The sequence below is a fragment of the Nomascus leucogenys genome, chromosome 10, assembly GCF_006542625.1.
Source record: "Nomascus leucogenys isolate Asia chromosome 10, Asia_NLE_v1, whole genome shotgun sequence".
NCBI lineage: Eukaryota > Metazoa > Chordata > Mammalia > Primates > Hylobatidae > Nomascus > Nomascus leucogenys.
The window spans coordinates 72160830-72178898 of NC_044390.1; the positions used below are offsets into that span (position 1 = coordinate 72160830).

General features: G+C 40.2%; 1 protein-coding gene across 2 annotated transcripts in view; it reads right to left on the reverse strand.

Annotated features, from left to right (window-relative positions):
- Window positions 1–3147: 3147 nt before the first annotated feature.
- ALDH1L2 (aldehyde dehydrogenase 1 family member L2) overlaps window positions 3148–18069 on the reverse strand; it is a 60278-nt gene continuing 45356 nt past the window's right edge. For both annotated transcript variants that reach the window (XM_003269956.3, XM_030821291.1), the window contains 5 exons: window positions 17627–17725; window positions 15105–15270; window positions 13660–13765; window positions 9881–10080; window positions 3148–7835 (listed from right to left, as the gene is read on the reverse strand). In XM_003269956.3, the coding sequence (XP_003270004.2) occupies window positions 7780–7835; window positions 9881–10080; window positions 13660–13765; window positions 15105–15270; window positions 17627–17725 (627 nt within the window). In that variant the 3' untranslated portion in view covers window positions 3148–7779. The remainder of the gene's footprint in view (window positions 7836–9880; window positions 10081–13659; window positions 13766–15104; window positions 15271–17626; window positions 17726–18069) is intronic.

The following is an 18069-nucleotide window of genomic DNA, read 5'->3' on the forward strand; positions in this document are numbered from 1 at the left end:
TGTCTTACATGGCGGCAGGCAAGAGAGCTTGTGTAGGGGAGCTCCCCTTTATAAAACCATCAGACCTTGTGAGACTTATTCACATGAGAACGGCATAGGAAAGACCCGCCCCCATGATTCGATTACTTCCCACCAGGTCCCTCCTACAACACGTGAGAATTATGGGAGCTACAATTCAAGATGAGATTTGGGTGGGGACACAGCCAAAACATATCAGTATGTTATGGCCTTATCTAAAAGTTGTTTTGTTTGTAAGCACTTTGCCCTACAGTGTGAGGAAAGTGCATCACTGTTGTGCTTTGGTTGTCCAACTCTTTGCTTACTCTGATGCTTGGGTGTGAGTTGATGGCAGTCATTTGGAGAGCAGTTGCACTCCTAAAATGGATGAAATGTTCTCTTCAAACTTGTGGCGTACCATCTTTCTATGGCTCTGTGACAGTTACAGATCCGAAAATTAGGTATAATGGCTTTTGAAGCAAAAATCTCATTCTGAATAAATCTCCCATCTGTTCCAATAACATTTTAATTGTGCATCAAATATGGTACTTATTTTTAAAAACTGCCTAGCAGGATAGTTTGTGTTACTCTGCCTGTATCCATGACCGTGATAAGAAATGTAAGAAAAGGCCAGGCATGGTGGCTCACACCTGTAATCCCAGCACTTTGGGAGGCCAAGGTGGGTGGATCACTTGAGGTCAGGAATCCAGACAAGCCTGGCCAACCCTGTCTCTACTAAAAATGAGCCAGATGTGGTGGTGCATATCTGTAATCCCAGCTTCTTGGGAGGCTGAGGCAGGAGAATTGCTTGAACCTAGGAGGTGGAGGTTGGAGTGAGCCAAGATCATGCCACTGCACTCCAGCCTGGGTGACAGAGAGACAGACTGTCTCAAAAAGAAGAAAAAGAAATGTAAGAAAAGCGGTTGAGTCTTACTTTCATTTGTATTTCTCTCACTGCCTAACATAGTGCCTTTCGCTCAGTTGGAATATACAATAAATGTTCATTAAACTGACTATTGTTTCCTTCTCTTTATGTCAACAAAATAATTCAGCTTAAACATCAGTTCACAATCCTGGGTCAAAATCCTGAAGCAAAAATACAGGATATGTATGATTTGTAGACTTTTCCCAAAAGTTTTAATGTTGGAATCTTTGTGTTTGACTCCCCACCATCTGTTCATGGAAAACTCTTGCCAGTTACTGGTTTAGGAATGGGCACGTGATGTGAGCCTAACCCAAAAGTCTGTAGACTTTTGGGAAGGAAAGTGCAGTCATGCGTTGCATAATGATGTTTTGGTCAACAATGGACCACATATACAACAGTGGTCCCATAAGATTATAATACTATATTTTTACTGTACCTTTTCTATATTTAGATATTTTTAGATATAAAAATATTTACTGTTGTGTTACAGTTGTCTGCAGTATTCAGTAGAGTAACATGCTGTACAGTTTTGTAGCCTGGGAGCAGTAGGCTGTATCATACAGCCTAGGCATGTCATAGGCTATACCATCTAAGTTTGTGTAAGTACACTATGATATTCACATGACACAATCATGATGCATTGCTCAGAAGAAATCATGTGACACATGACTGTATTTCTCATTCCTAGAAAGGAGGCACATGACGAGATGATTATTGTGTCATACAGCCTAGGTGTGTTGTAGGCTATACCATCTAGGTTTGTGTAAGTACACTGTGATGTTCACACAACAAAATCGCCTAATGTTGCGTTGCTCAGAAGGAATCATGACACATGACTGTATTTCTCATTCCTAGAAAGGAGGTACATGACAAAATGATTCCTTTCTTTTGGAAGAAAGGACAAGATAGCAAAGCAGGAAATTTTCCCTGACTCCTTCGTGGGTGGGAACTGGAGTGCACAGGCACTAGAACTAGCCAGCTGCTTCAGTGCCAGAAGGGCCAGACTCCACTCACTCTGTCCCACTGTGTCCCACCCCTTGCAGGAAGGGGAGTACAGGTGAGTGGGTGCAGGAGCCGGGTGAGTGCTTTTGGGCACTGGCAGTAGCAAAACTCCATGTGCCCTCATGGCATCATCTAGGGGGCTGTCTATGACCCCTGAAGCCCCAGAAAGAGGGTTACAGTCCATGCTCTTTTAGCTTTACTCTCCATAGATGGCTTAAGTGCAGCTCAGTGGAGGGTCAGTGTGACAGCCTTTTGCACCTGCACCCAAATTCTTGTCCAGCGTCCAGGAAGAATGAGGTTGCATGAAAATTGGAGAGGGTAAATGCGGAGGATTTTATTGCCGATGAAAGCATCTCTCAATGGGAAGGGGAGCTGAAAAAGGAACAGAATGGGAAGATAATCTTCCCCCAGAGTCCAGCTGTCCCTGGCCTGGCTGGGCTCCTTTTTGAAGCAACACGTCAAGCTGTCCCTCTGAAGTCAAGCTTCTCTCCAACATCCAACCGTAGTCTTTGACGGCCAGCTGCTGCTCCTCTTCTCCTCTCTCTGCTTGCAGGAGCTGGGGTTTTTGTGGGTACAGGATTGGGGTAGGGTGGGCCATGGATAGTTTTGGAAAAGGCAACACTCGAGCAGGAAAATGGGAATGCATGTTCTCATTTTGGGCTGTAGTTCCAGGCTTAAGAGTGGGGCCCTTGCTGGGGACCCATCCTCTTCTGCCCAAAATTTTCCTGCCTCCTGTCCCTATCGTTATGATGGGATATGATTCCTGGAACTCCTTTCTCATGGCCATGAATGGAGCCAGCTCTTGAGGGTAAAGTGAGCACACCACAGATAGCAGACAAGAGCAAAGAACATTACAGAGTCACTGCATCAAATAACCTGTATACTGCACTATTGCTGGGCTCTGTTTTTGGTAGCAGAATAAATTTCTTTTTTTTTTTTTTAAAAAAAGGCTATCACCTTATGAGATATGCTTATATTCACTTCACAGCTGAGAAAATTGGCATAGAGATAGTAAGTGCGTAACTTGTAATACACAACGTTGGCAAAGATTGGGGAAAATAGTTGGTGGGATTATTGATTCAGGAATTCCACTTCCAGGTATTTGTTCTAGTTACATAAGTATAGCTTTGGTCATAAATTTTATATAAGATTTTTTGTGACATTTAAATAGCAAAAAGCAAATCTAAATGTCCAACAATAGAGAACATGTTGAATTAAAGCCATTGAAATATGCAGAATTGTGTTTATTGACATAGATGCTTATGATATATTGTTAATTGAAAAAGCAGGTAACAAATTAATATACAGTATTATGTTAATTATTTTTAAAAAGTGTACATATTCATAGAAAAAGTTTGGAACAATCTCAGATATCATCTGTAGGCTATTTCTGTTTGAAAATAACCAAATAGATTTTTGGGTTGACTCAACAAATTATGGTTGAGTCAATCTTACTTTCCTATTTTATAAATTTTTTTTACGTCATTGGGTATTTAATCATTTTAAAAATCTACTCAGACATCATTTGTATAATAGTAATAATGATTTAATCCCCCTTATTTCTCATGTCTCATGCCTTATCCATCATCCCTCATATCCTACTCTTAGCCCAGATTTTCCTTGACAGCTTTATTTTCTTGGAGGGCAGGTATGGGGAACCAAATTTGTTTCTTTACCCTAGCTCTAGCCACTTCCACAAAAGCTTTTACAGGTAATGTCCATTTTGCCTATTATTATTATTTTTAGTTTAACCAATACTTAATATGTGCCCACAGCTCACTACCCAGGCCCTGATTTAGACATTAGGAATAAAAACTATCTCAACTTAGTTAAAACCACCAGATTCATTGCTTGAAAACCTGTTCTGCCACTTAATAGCTGTGTGATTTGAGCAGGTTACTTAACCTCTCCATTTGAAAGCAAACATTTATTGAGCTCCTGTTACATATTAGGACTGGAGATACAGTATTAAAACAAGTACCTGTTCATGAAACTTACATTCTAATGGGAAAAGATCATTGATTAATATACAACAGGTAGTGATAAGTGCTGTGAAAATAATGCACTTATAAGAAGAATAAAGAATGACAGCAGATGGGGTGTGAATGTGGGGGCATATGGCTTATTTTAGAAAGCATAGTCAGGGAATGTGTCTGTCATCAGATGATATTTGAGGAGAGACCTGCAGGAAGTGAGCCAGCCAGCCATGAGGTTGTGTATGGACAAGAGTTGTAGGATGAAGCAGTGGTGTGCTGGTGCTGGCTTGCATTTGTTCTGATGGCATGCATCTCTTCCCAAACTCTGTATTCAGTGAAGGCAAATTAGTGGCTCAAAAATAGCCTTGATGAGAGTGTTTACACACAGATACCTGCAAATACTACAAATTAGGGTTTTCTTCCCCGCCCCCGAGAACTACTTGTTAAATATTTTACCAGCACACCCCTGGCAAGAGGAAGAGGAAGGACGGAGGCCCTGAGGCAGGAGCAGGCTTGTTCTGTTGAGGAAGTCAAGGCAGTCAGGATGGTGGAACAGAATGAGAGGGAAATTGACAGGAGATGAGGTCAGAGGTAGCCAGGAGCAAGATCAGTAGGCCAGGTAAATACGTTGGACTTTGGTCTATGTGAAATGGGGGCCATTGAAAGGTTTTAAACAGAGGAGTGACACTGACTTAAGCTTTGAACAGGACCACACAAGAGAGGAATCCAGAAGACCAGTTGGGAGACTTGAGCAAAATTGTAGGAAAGAGGTAACAGGCCAGGTGCAGTGGTTCATGCCTGTAATCCCAGCACTTTGGGAGGCAGAGGCAGGTGGATCACTTGAGGTCAGGAGTTCGAGACCAGCCTGGCCAACATGGCGAAGCCCCGTCTCTACTTAGCCTGGCGTAGTGGCACACGCCTGTAATCCCAGCTACTTGGAAGGCTAAGGCATGAGAATCGCTTGAACCCAAGAGGCAGAGGTTGCAGTGAGCGAAGATTGCACCACTGCACTGCAGCCTGGGCAACAAGAGCAAAACTCTGTCTCAAAAAAAAAAAAAAAAGTAATGATGGCTTAGGGGTAGAGGTAGTAAGAAAAGCACCTTGATTTCTTCATTTTTTTCAGACATTATGAAGATTAAATAACATTTAAAACATGCTTAGCCTAGGGTCTTTCATACAGGAGGCCCTCAATAAATGGTAGCTGTCATATGGTATTATTATTGACAGAAGGCCCATACTGGAGTTGGGTAGGGTTGTTCATATCTAATTAAGAAGGCAAGTAATTTTAGTACAAGTGGTAAGTGCTATGTTTGAGACAGGTGGGAGCGTTGAGGAGAGACACTTAGCCCAGCTAGGGGTAGGAAGGTCCAGGAAGGGTGTTAGAGCAAAAGGGGACAGCTTTAGCAAAGGCATGGGGATGGAGAATTAGAAGGAAAGTGGAACTGCTTAAAGTGTCCACACCTCCCGATTCAGGTGATAATAAGATCACAGCTTCATCCTTAGCATTATTAGCAAAATAATCGGTGATCTGAAGCAACAGAGATGATTTTATTACTCTATGTGTTAAGTAAATCACCCAGCAGGCTGGGGATCGTGATGTTCCAATTCCAGTTCACTTGGTAACTTTACGTGTTACACAGAGCCTTTGATTCTGATCAGCCAGATCTAAAAATGTAAGCTGGTAAGAAATGTTTAAAACTTGCTATGGAGAAAGGAGTTCTTAATCTGGGGCCCAAGCATGGCCTTTGGGAGGTCTGTGAACCCGTTGAAGATATTTGCAGAATTGTGTGTGTGCACATGACTTTGGGGGTAGAAGCGGGACACAGGGAGTGTTCATAGCTTCTATCAGATTCCCAAAGAGTTTTGCAGCCCAGAGAATAAAACACTGCTACTGAGATGAATATCAGAGGGTAAAGTAAAATCAGTCTAGAAGAACAGGCATGTTTTTGTCTGCCATTCCATCTATCATTAAAATAATTTGATTAAATCATATTCTAAATCACATGAAATCAGTTAAAACATTTCACTTAAAAGTGATTACTTATAAAAAGGCTTTTGTCACTTTTATTCAAATACGAACTGTCATTTTGGGCCCAGTGAATATTCATTCCAACTTAAAATTTCAGCTGTGCCAAACTCTGGGATGGTAAATGAGCTATAGTATAATCAAAAGTGCTTCCAGGCCAAATTCGCTCTATTTATCATGCTAGGATCAAACCTGCTATTCTTCCCTTTGAAAATGTTCTCTGCCTCTGATTTTGTTGTTTAGTTTTTATTGATTCCCTACAATCCCTCATGTTATTCTGCCAAGTCTCCAAAATGACAAATATTCCCTAAGGCTTCTTCAAAGCCAAAGAAAAAGGAATGTTTACTGAAATTTTATTTTTAAAGGTGGATTAACAGAATTTAACTTTCTGGCTATCTTCTGAAGACTCATGTGATTCAGAAATTTGCTGCCTTCTAGTCACACATAGATGGTGAAAATTTACTCACCTGACTACTTCTGTCTGCCAATGTGAAATGGGCTGTTAATAGTTTCCATTTCTTCAATGCTATGATCCAAACGCCTTGTTAAGTGCATTATGTATATTATCTCACTGAATCCTTGCAACACCCACTGAGACAGAGATTTGATTCTCATTTTATAGATACCCAACCTAGGCTCTGAGATACTAGATTACTATCTTGCCCAAGATCACACAGCCAGTGAGCAGCAGAACCAATAGGTGGAAAAATGGTGAAAGTAAGACGTCCCATGAAGGACGAGTGAGCTGCCCAAAGAAAAGCACCCCTTTTCCTTGTACTATTGCCATTTTTCATTGTGTGGCATTTTTCAGCGCTGCTGTATCAGGCATTGTGTCAGAACAATGGATGAGAAAAATATCTAGGAATTGGTGATTGAAAAGGGTTGTGGGAAATGAATTCATCTAGTTAATTAAACTAAATATCTTTTAAGAATAATGACGGAGGAAATTAGAGTTAAATTTTAGTACTTACCATGAGCAAAGCATTAATGTGAGGTGCTTTACTTACATTATTGCAATGAATTCTCCTATTAAGGGTCCTGAGGAAGGCATTTACTACCCCTGTTTTACACATAGGGAAGCGGAGGCTCAGAGGAGTTGCGAGAGTTTCCCAAAATTACATAGATAGTAAGATGGTATGATACGACCAGGATCAGCCTTCTACTATACCATACGTAAAATTCACTTCAAAAGCTATTTACTAAAATTTAAACTATGTGGGGGCCAGCCATCATGTCATTAAATTCTGTATACTCCTCAGAACATAATATAGTACTTGGTACCTAGTAGGTACTCAAGATAATGTTTCTAGGTTGATCACCCATCACAGTGGGTTAAAAAATGGAACATCAAAGGCACAAAGATGTATCCTATTTCCAAATACTAAAAAAGAACTACCTTCACATTCCTTACAGGTTATACTGTTCCTTAGAAGAAGACTTATGGAAAATCTTTTTAATAACCCCCTATGTATAGTTCAGAGGTTAAAAACCTGTACATATTATACAAAGTTTCCAACAAATGCACCTTGTGTATTATAACTGCATGGTACTGACATCTTCAAGATGGAAACCATGAATAGATTTGTCTAGGTAGGGGAAAAGCAGCTTGGTATTTTAGAAATACATATGATATACAACATAGTCAAAATGCAACAACTCCAAATCACTGGAAGGTGTATTAGAAAATAGGCACGTGTGTAAATGCTTTAACATGGCCTGGCCCTCTTCATGGTCCATCTGTGTATTTTTTGGTTTGTGGCTGACACCTCCTGCCTCAACACACCCAATCTTCTTAAGTGTGTCCCGAGTTGAAAAGAGCTGTTTGTCAAGGCTTTTCTGATGATGGTGTTGCTCTAATATTCCAGCGTCACCGTCTTGGTTTTGAGATATTCATTTAGAGCTTCCTCACCTAGGGAAGAGAAAAGCAGTTGACGGATCACATTCAAAGGCAGACATGTGATGTCTTCAGGCCTTCAAACATAGGTGTACAGGTCACTAAGTAAATGGAATGTGGCCTAAGCCAGTGCTTCTCACACTTTGAAGTTCATACTAACCATCTGAAGACTCTGTTAAGTTGCAGATCCTGATTTGATTAAGTCTGGTGTGGGCCCAGAGGTTATGTGTTTCTAACCATTCCCTGATGATGCTGATGCTAGTGGTCCATGGACCACACTTTGAATAGTAACAGCCCAGACCAGCTACCAGGCCTTTTAAGGAGCAGAGAGTGTTGGCTGGTCAGCTTCAAACCAAAACCCTTCTGTTTTATTTCCCTACTTGATGACAGACTCTTGCCTTCTTGTCCATTTAAGCTAAACAGAAGTAACCAGGATACTCTCCTCTAGATTATATTAATTAAAGCAGAACTGAGCACAGGAAAGTTTGAGATCATTTGGTTTAATCTTATTTTAAAGATAAGGAAAATTCAGTTTATATTGTTTGTTAGAAACACAGGGGAACCTGTCTAGGCAAAAAATAAATAGGTCTGCCTTTCTTAGACTGTTTCTATTTTGAGCCAGTACCGTCATCAATCTCTACAGACGTTAAAGGGCAGTGAATAGAATGGGGAAACTAATGAGTGCGTGATTCTGGAAGTTGCGCTAAAACAAGAGCTGTCAACTTTGTCCCCATGTTAGAATCACTCAGGGAGCTTTTAAGACTCCTGACCCCAGATCACACCCCTGACCAATTAGATCAGTATCTGTATTTTTTTGAAGCTCCCAGGTGATTTGAATCCACTCTGCAGCTAAGGTTGACAACCACTGGGCTAAGGGGTTTTTTAATTGGGGGAGGAAGAAACTATTAGAAAAACTGTAGTATTTTATAGTAAAACAGACCTGAAGCTGGTCGAATGCACTCTCTCAAAAGACGGGTGAAACAGGGATGCCTCACTTTCTAATAATAAGTTCCCTAAGAAAGTCTCCCACCGTGATTTGGATTCAGACATGAAAACCAGATTGAAGACATGGAAAAGGGGGGCGAAAAGCCTTTACCTTCACCCAATGGAATTTAAAATGAGAACTACTTTTACTGCTGCAAATACATTGCCAAAGTCATTAGTAAAGAGAAAATGTAAAAAATAAATAAATAAACTCCAAATGAACTAAACTTATATTTGCAGACTGTAATTTCAGTAAATCACAAACATCTCAGTTTTTGAAACAACATACCAGACTGAGGGGAATAAGAGATGTGCTCCACAGCCAGACCGCCTGGCTTTGAATTCTCTCTTGCCAGTGCCTGGCTCTGTGACTTGAGGCAACTCACCCAGCCTCTCTGAGCCCCATTGTCCTGTTCTGTATAAGATAATAATAGTACCTATTCCTCTGAGCTCGTGTGAGAATTGCTTTTGCTTATACAGGCTAAGTAGAATGGGGCCTGGCATGTGTTTAGCACTGAAAGTAAGCTATTACTTGAAAGGTGTTAGTGTCACTGCTCACAGTGAATTACATTTTGGGCTTTTTACAAACTCCTAAGTCTCATTGCTCAGACTCCCAAAAACCCTGCCAATTGCAGGGTTTTTTCAGTGTTGACTCTGAAAGCCTGCCAAGAAGCTCCAAGACAGGATTTATTCTTGGAGCTCGCTGGTTATTGCTCTCCACCCATTTGCCTCTCTCGGTTCCATTTAGTCTCGTGACAGCTAACCGAAGTTCATGCCTAATGTCAGATTAAACACCAAACATATTTCAGCTAAAGTATATTGTTGCAATTTCTTTTTCCTTTCAAACAATCTTTTGAAAAGAAATATCTTTCCACACAATGTGTGTACTTTTCTGTATGTATGGTATATTCAATAGAAATGTTTAATATTTTAAAAAACGAGTGCCCTTCTAAACCCAGATCTAACTGCCATGTAGTAAATGCCCCTCAAAATCACACAGAAGTCATGAAACATAGAGCAGATTTTTCTGTGATGTGACAACAAAGGGAATGTGAAGCAGAAAAGTAAAGCTGTACCTAAGTCTTTTCCAAAGCCAGATTGTTTAACTCCGCCAAATGGGGCCGCCACATCTGTCTTGTTGTATGTGTTAATAAAAACAGTTCCTGCTTCTAGTTTTTCACTCACATACATAGCTTTGTTTATGTCTCTTGTAAAAACCCCTGAGGCCAAACCATACTCTGTATTATTTGCTCGCTGCAACACTCCATCGATGTCCCTGTGTTTTTAGGAAGACATAAAACTTCATTAAATGTAAAGCAAAAGACTCATTTTATGTTCTGAAAATTTTCCCATCTATGCTAGAAACAGGAAAACATTACTGCCATCTGCTTAAATGTTTTTGTTGTTGTTTTTTAGAGACCAAGACCAGGTATTGCTCTGTCACCTAGGCTGCAGTGCAGTGGCACAATCATAGCTCACTGCAGCCTCCATCTCCTTGGGCTCAAGTGATCCTCCCACCTCAGCCTCCCAAGTAGCGGGGACTACAGGCATGTGCCACCATGCTCAGCTAATTTTTTAAAAAATTTTTTTGGAGAGACAGCATCTCCCTGTGTTGCCCAGGCTGATCTCAAACTCCTGGCCTCAAACTATCCCCCAACCTTGGCCTTGCAAAGTGTTGGGATTACAGGCGTGAGCCACTGCGCCCAGGCTGATTAAATTTTTATAAATGAAAAATATCAGGCTTACACCAAAAGAAAGTCCCAAAAAAATATTACTAGTATTACATTTTTCGTATATATCATGCAACACCTTTTAAAATCAGACCCAAAGTCATATATTCAATCTTCTTCAATAGTTCTCATTCATGATCTCCCGCTCTCTCCCCTCTCCCATGACTCCCACTTCTAGATGGATTTTCAGAGTGTCCTCCCTGTTTCCTTCCATCTCTTCCAATTTTGCACACAAGGTTCAAGCGTCCTTCAGTGCCTGAAGACGTTTCAGATCCCACCAGTGCCACTGTCGAGGTAGGAGAGTAGGGTGGTTCTGAGAGAGTAGAGAGGGCTCTGCAGCCAGACTGCCTGGTGACCTTGGTAAATGACTCCATCTCCCCATGCCTTCATTTATTATTGTGAGCCATGGAAATAAAAGGACCTGTCTAGTTGTCATGAGGATGAAATGAACAAATCATGCCTGGAACACAATAAATGTTCAATAAAAGCCAGCTGTCATCAGGTAGCACATATTTTTCCAAACTTAATATTTTGGTAGAACCAACTATATAGTGCTGACTTAACTCTTCCTGTAGGTAATGGTTCACCCTCCATAAATTGGAAGATAAAAGCTCCCCGAGGGCAGGGATAACTTTATGTCTCATATACCTCTTTAGGCTATGGTGTTGCATTGTCAAATGAGAGTGAATGGGATTGCATGTGCTTATTCAACAAAATAGGTCGCGTGATTTCCCTGCCTTTTGACTTAGTTTGTATACACATCCAAGTAGGTGAAGACATGAACCTACTCTTTTCTCAGTTGAGTCGAGTTCTAATGTGCCTGTCATAGCATATGTCACCTTCTTCTAGTGTGATCCTAATGCTTAAAAATGCACACATTTTCTATCACATGGCCAGCAAATACGAGCCAGGTGGTTGTTGTTGTTTTTCTTTTTGAGATGGAGTCTCACTCTGTCGCCCAGGCTGGAGGGCAATGGTGTGATCTTGGCTCACTGCAACCTTCACCTCCCAGGTTCAAGCAATTCTCCTGCCTCAGCCTCCCGAGTAGCTAAGATTACAGGTGCATGCCACCACACTCAGATAATTTTTGTATTTTTAGTAGAGATTTTGTATTTCACCATGTTGACCAGGCTGGTCTAGAACTCCTGACCTCAAGTGATCCACCCGCCTTGGCCTTCCAAAGTGCTGGGATTACAGGCATGAGCCACTGTGCCTGGCCAAGCCAGGTATTTCATCTGGTGCCCCAGCAAAGACACAGGATCTGTTCCAAAACTGGAGGAAAAATTCGTGCTGAATTTATTGAGACAGCACAGGTTTCAGTGTAGTGCCTTATGAAGGGATTTTCAAAGGCATCTTGACTATCCAAAATTTTAAACTTGCACAAGAAATCTGGAACCTAACCTGGAGTGAACTTGGACTCTGCTAAAACTCTCACACTTCTTGATGCGTTGCACATGGTAGGGACCCAAATATTTATAAAATGGACTAGAGGGAGAAAGATAGTTTTATGCCATTTCTCATTGAGGACTATCAAGATATCACCATAGCTCCATAACACGTTGTTTACGTCTACAGCAATGACAAGCATATATTGATGGCAGCGGCAACAGCAAATACTTGACTCAGTAATACTCAGAATGACCTAAGGAGGTAGACGTTGTTACCAAACCATACTCTGTATTATTTGCTCGCTGCAACACTCCATCGATGTCCCTATGTTTTTAGGAAGACATAAAACTTCATTAAATGTAAAGCAAAAGATTCATTTTATGTTCTGAAAATTTTCCCATCTATGCTAGAAACAGGAAAACATTACTGCCATCTGCTTAAATTGTTTTTTTTTTAGAGACCAGGTATTGCTCTGTCACCTAGGCTGCAGTGCAGTGGTACAATCAGAGCTCACTGCAGCCTCCGTCTCCTTGGGCTCAAGTGATCCTCCCACCTCAGCCTCCCAAGTAGCTGGGACTACAGGCTCATGCCACCATGCCCAGCTAATTTTTTAAAAAAAATTTTGTAGAGACAGGGTCTTCCTTTGTTTCCCAGGCTGATCTCAAACTCCTGGCCTCAAGCTATCCCCTGATCTTGGCCTTGCAAAGTGTTGGGATTACAGGCGTGAGGTGCAGAGTGGTTAAGTAACTGGCCCAAGCTCAGAGGGTTAGTGAGGGGAGAGGAGGCAGAGTTTGTCTTCTGACCCACTGCACCATACTGCCTCTGACCTTCTGTGGACTGTCATCTCTCTCTGTCTCCCCTGTTATATAATAAACTCCTTAAGGACAGGGGCTGTGACTTACCCATGTTACAGTAGATTCCCTCAAACCTGATTTCTAATGTCTGTATGTTTAACAACAACAACATGGGAGAATGTATAATGAGAAATGGCATAGCATGCACCCTTGGATGGATATATCAAAGGTTACTCACTACACCTTATAGTCCCCTGAAGTCTTTTATACTATTATCTATCAAAGACCGAGAAAGTCTATTCTTTATTTTCTTTCAAATTCTCATTGGCTGAAATAAATCTAAAGCCATTCTGAAGAATTTTGTGCAGTATACCATGAAATCTCATTCTATTAAGTATTGTTTTATGAGCTCAGTTACCACTTGGTCCTCTTCGATAAGCTGAACTCTTTGCAAAGTTTCATGTAGTATCACAAACCAGCATGTCACTTATAGTTGACTATATGATGATTACGAACATTTCCATGAAAAGTTAAGTATCAAGCTTTGGGGGGCAATATCCCCTATAATAACAGCACTCTTTCTCTGGGGAAATAAGATTTTACAGATGCATAACCTAGGAATGTAAATGTGAAAACCAGTTTTGTTATTTCTCAGTTATTTACTTTGTTCCACAGACGTCTCAAATGTCACGTGCAGAAAAACTAAAATTTAATCAGCTAAAAGCCCATTATGTTGGCCATTAATTGAAGCTGAAAAGCAAAAATATACTATGATCTACGATGGTTAGCAAAAGCATAACTTCTAATTATTTAATTAAGTTAATTATTATGGTAGAAAATTACATGTTCATTAATCTTATGCTGTGTATATAGCACAGTGGCAAAGGGGAAAAGTGACTTATCTAGTCAAAACCTAAGTTAAATTGTGTCTGAAGAACCTACCCATTTTGGAATTTAGAAATGACCATAATAGGCCCAAAGGATTCCTCTTTGGCGAGGTACATGTAGTCTTCCACATCTGTGAACACAGTCGGCTCCATGAAAAAGCCTTTTTGGAAAAAACAAAGAAAAAAATGTCAATTATAGGTTAAGTCATTTTCAATTAATAGTCCTCTCACTTAATTACATTATAATTTTTTCTTTCCCTCTGGCTCAGTAAAACCAAGAAGAGTTGCATTTCCGTATTTGGTGTTGGCATGCCCAGGTTCTTATTTTTTAATGTCTTTATTATGAAAATGTCAAACCTATGTAAAAGTAGAGAAAACAGTATAATGAATGGTAAAATATCCATATTTTGCTGTATTTATCTTTTCCTTATTGAAATATTTTAAAGCAAATTCCAGATATCATAATTTTAACACCTCAGTATTTCAGTACAAATCTGTAAAAAATAAGGATATTTTCTTATATAACCACTATACAGTGTCATGCTTAACAAAATTAGTAAGTATTCTTTATTCAGAGTTTATATTTTAATTTCCTTAGTGTCTAGAAATTAGCTTTTTCGCAGTTGGTTTGTTTGATTTAGGATTCAGATTCTTCTACACATTGTATTTGGTGTTTAGATTTCTTAAGGATCTTTTACTCTAAAACATTCCCCCATTTTGTCCTCCCCTTATTTTTTATTCCATCGTCATGTTAAAGAGACTGGGTCAGTTGTTCTATACATTATCTTTCTTTCTGGTTAATCATTGCTTCCTTTGGATGGTATTTGTTTCTCTATCTCTTGTATTTCTTTTTTTTGCCAATGACTTTTATTGTGGTAAAATACACATAACTGAAATTTACCATCATAACCATCTTTAAGTGTACAGCTCAGTGTTATGAAATTCATAATATGCAACCTTCACCACCATCCATTTTCATAACTATTTTCAGCTTATAAAACTGAAACTCTATACCCACTAAAAAATAACTTCCTGTTCCTTCCTCCCTCCCTACTGCAGTTCTTATGAATAGAAAGCTTGGCTTAAAGGTGTAATTAGATTCAGCTTAAGCTTTTTTGGCAGGAACACTTCATAGGTGATACTGTGTATTACACGTTTTATTCCATCAGGAGACACGTATTATCCAGTTGTTTCCCCTTTTGTTTTGTTTTGTTTTGTTTTGTTTTGTTTGAGACAGAGTATCACTCTGTTGCCCAGGTTGGAGTGCAGTGGCTTGATCTCAGCTCACTGCAGCCTCCTCCACTCACTTGAACCTGCCTCCTAGGTTAAAGTGATTCTTGTGCCTCAGCCTCCCCAGTAGCAGGTGCGCGCGACCACACTGGGCTAATTTTTGGTAGAGATAGAGTTTCACCATGTTGGCCAGGCTGGTCTTAAACTGTCGCTGTCCATTCCAACTGAAGAAGGCGGGCACCCAGTAAACCACAACATAGGTGATCTTACCTGGCCTTTGGACTTGTCTTCCCCCGTACACCAGAGTGGCCCCCTCTTTCACTCCAGTTTCACAGTATTGCAGCAGCTTTTCCAGATGGGCCTTATGATTTTGGGGCCCATGATCAGTGGATCGGTCAAGTGGATCACCAATTTTCATCTTTTTAATTTCTTCTACCTGTATGTTACCCAGTCCATAAAAACACAATTCACTGTTACTAATAATGGAGTTTCTACCATGTGGTAGGTGTTATACTAAGGTGTTTATAGATGTATTGTCATTTAGCCTTTACAATAGCACCAGAGGTAGGTGGTTGGTTTTTTTTTTTTTTTTTTCCTTTTTGGAGACAGGGTCTTACTCACTCTGTCGTCCCTGCTGGATCACAGTGGCATGGCATGGCTCACTACAACCTCGAACTTCTTTTTTTTTTTTTTTTTTTTTTTTTTGAGGTTGAGTCTCATTTTGTTGCCCAGGCTGAAGTGCAGTGGTGTGATCTCGGCTCACTGCAATCTCTGCCTTCCGGGTTCAAGCTGTTCTCATGTCTCAGCCTCCTCAGTAGCTGGGATTACAGGCGCCTGCCACTGCGTCCGGCTATTCTCATGTCTCAGCCTCCCAAGTAGCTGGGATTACAGGTGCCTGCCACCGCGCTCGGCTAATTTTTGTATTTTTAGTAGAGATGGGGTTTCTCCATGTTGGTCAGGTTGGTCTCGAACTCCTGACCTCAGGTGATCCACCCACATTGGCCTCCCAAAGTGCTGGGATTACAGGTGTGAGCCACCTCGCCCGGCTGCAACCTCGAACTTCTAAGCTCAAGTGATCCTCCTGCCTCAGCCTCTCAGAAGAAGAAACTGAGGCCTAGAAGGGTTAAGTAAGTGCACACAACCACTAAATACTGTAGACTTTTTTCCACTTGAAATCCCAAGTCCTTAACCACTATCTACTAGCACAATATAAGCTACATACACGATATGAAAATTATCCTAAATGTTAATCCATTAAGAATAGCAAACTAATGTTCTGAAATGTTTATTAATATCACATACTTACACTGTTCATGGCAAGAGAATTTCTAAAATGGTCACATTGTTCTCTTTTTTTTCCTCGTCAAATGTGGCAGACTGCCCTTGTAAAATTCTCATGGTATAGCCATGCCAGATGACTCACTAGAATGCTCTGATGAAAAACAATCTTTACTGCACAATGTTCATCACTGACATGTCTTTGTAATTATCTCTTTTACTCCTCAGTTATCTTAACCTACTTCTGCATCTTCTAATGTTAAGTCCGATTCTGGTAAGAAGAATGGGAGTTATCATAACCCAGCAGGTCCTTGACTTTGAATTTAGGCCTGGCCATAATCTCTTAGTGCGTTCCCCAGGGTTCTGCACTGGATGAGAAGTTCTGAGTGGCCAGGGACCATGTCTGCCTTGTTCACATTTATGTTCCCAGCATGCAGTGTTTGGTACTAAGTAGGTGCTTGAGAAATGCTGCTGACGAATGAATACGAACAGTATGTTTGTAAAACATGCTTGTTGATGTACTGTTATAGCAAATCCTTGACATTTCTGGTCTCAGTGTTTGAAATTTCAACAACTTGTAGCTGATTGTGAAAGCCCATGACATACAGCACTGCAGACTGTATTTCAGTGAGACACAAAATTAAATTACACTGTGATGTTCAGGAGGCAGCCACTGCCTACCTGACTGCCCTCCATCTGCCTGTCTATATGACTTCCTTGTTACTCATTCTCATGAAGAAAGAATACCTTTGTTTTTTTCAGTGGGTTGGGGTATAGAGAATTGGCTCTGGGGAAAATATAGCTGGATTAAGCAAATTCATGATTAATACTACCTTCATAATGACATATTGTAGTATAAGTTAGAGTTTATTTTAGCCACATAATTCATCTTAACACTCCTATAGATGACTTTTAGTCCCATATTTATGGAGTCATGATCAATGTCCTGGGGCTGTTTATTTATTTAGCTAGTTATTTTAGTGGAAGGAATTATATGCTGTCATGTCAACCGCAATTGTGGATTCATGGTGTATCTCTCATAGTTTATTTAGAGATTTATAAAAATCTAGGAGTGTAACTCTCACAAGTGTCAACACTACAAATGTAGAGTAAGGTATCATAGCTCTTCAATATACTTTATCAGGTTTTTATATAAACCTCTAACTTTTTTACTATAAAAAAAGCATAAGCACATGTGAAAGTAGACACATAATATACTGAAACCCCATGTACTCATCACCCAGCTTCAACAGCTACCAACTCCTGGCCAATTTATTCCCCTACTCATTTCCTGTCCTCTGGGGTTATTTTGAAGCAAATTTCAGACATTATATAATTTAATCTGTAAGTATGCCAATATGTAGCTATAAAAAAAACTAGGGACTGATTTCTTTAAAAACATAACCACAATACTGTTATCACACCTGAAAATTTGTGAACAATCCTAGAAGTAGGATTTTTCAAGCAAAAGCAAAATCTCTAAACAACTCAGAGTAAATGTGAAGGTGCCTCACCACTCTTGTCACAAATTCGTCGTGGATGAATTCTTCCACGAATAACCGCCCAGCAGCAATACAGTTCTCTCCTTTGTTGAAAAATACTGCTCCCATGCCCTTCAGTGGGAGAAGAGAAAATATTGCTAACACCATTTGAGAAGTCAAGATTCTCATAAAGTTGTACACAGAGGGAATTAGTTGTTTTTGGAAGACAGCAGGCAACATAGATAAGTCACAGACAATCCTCTTGGCCTTGTTAGTGATGAGAGCTTCTTGGAGATACTCTGTTTTGATTTAGCATGATTTGAGAGATTTTGTTTGTCCTTTCCCCCTTTTGGTCCATGAGCATTTTTTTAAAAAAATGTATGTGTAACAATAAAGATGTACTATTAGAAACAAATTTTGTGTTAAAAGAAAATCTAGGCCGGGCGTGGTGGCTCACGCTTGTAATCTCAACAATT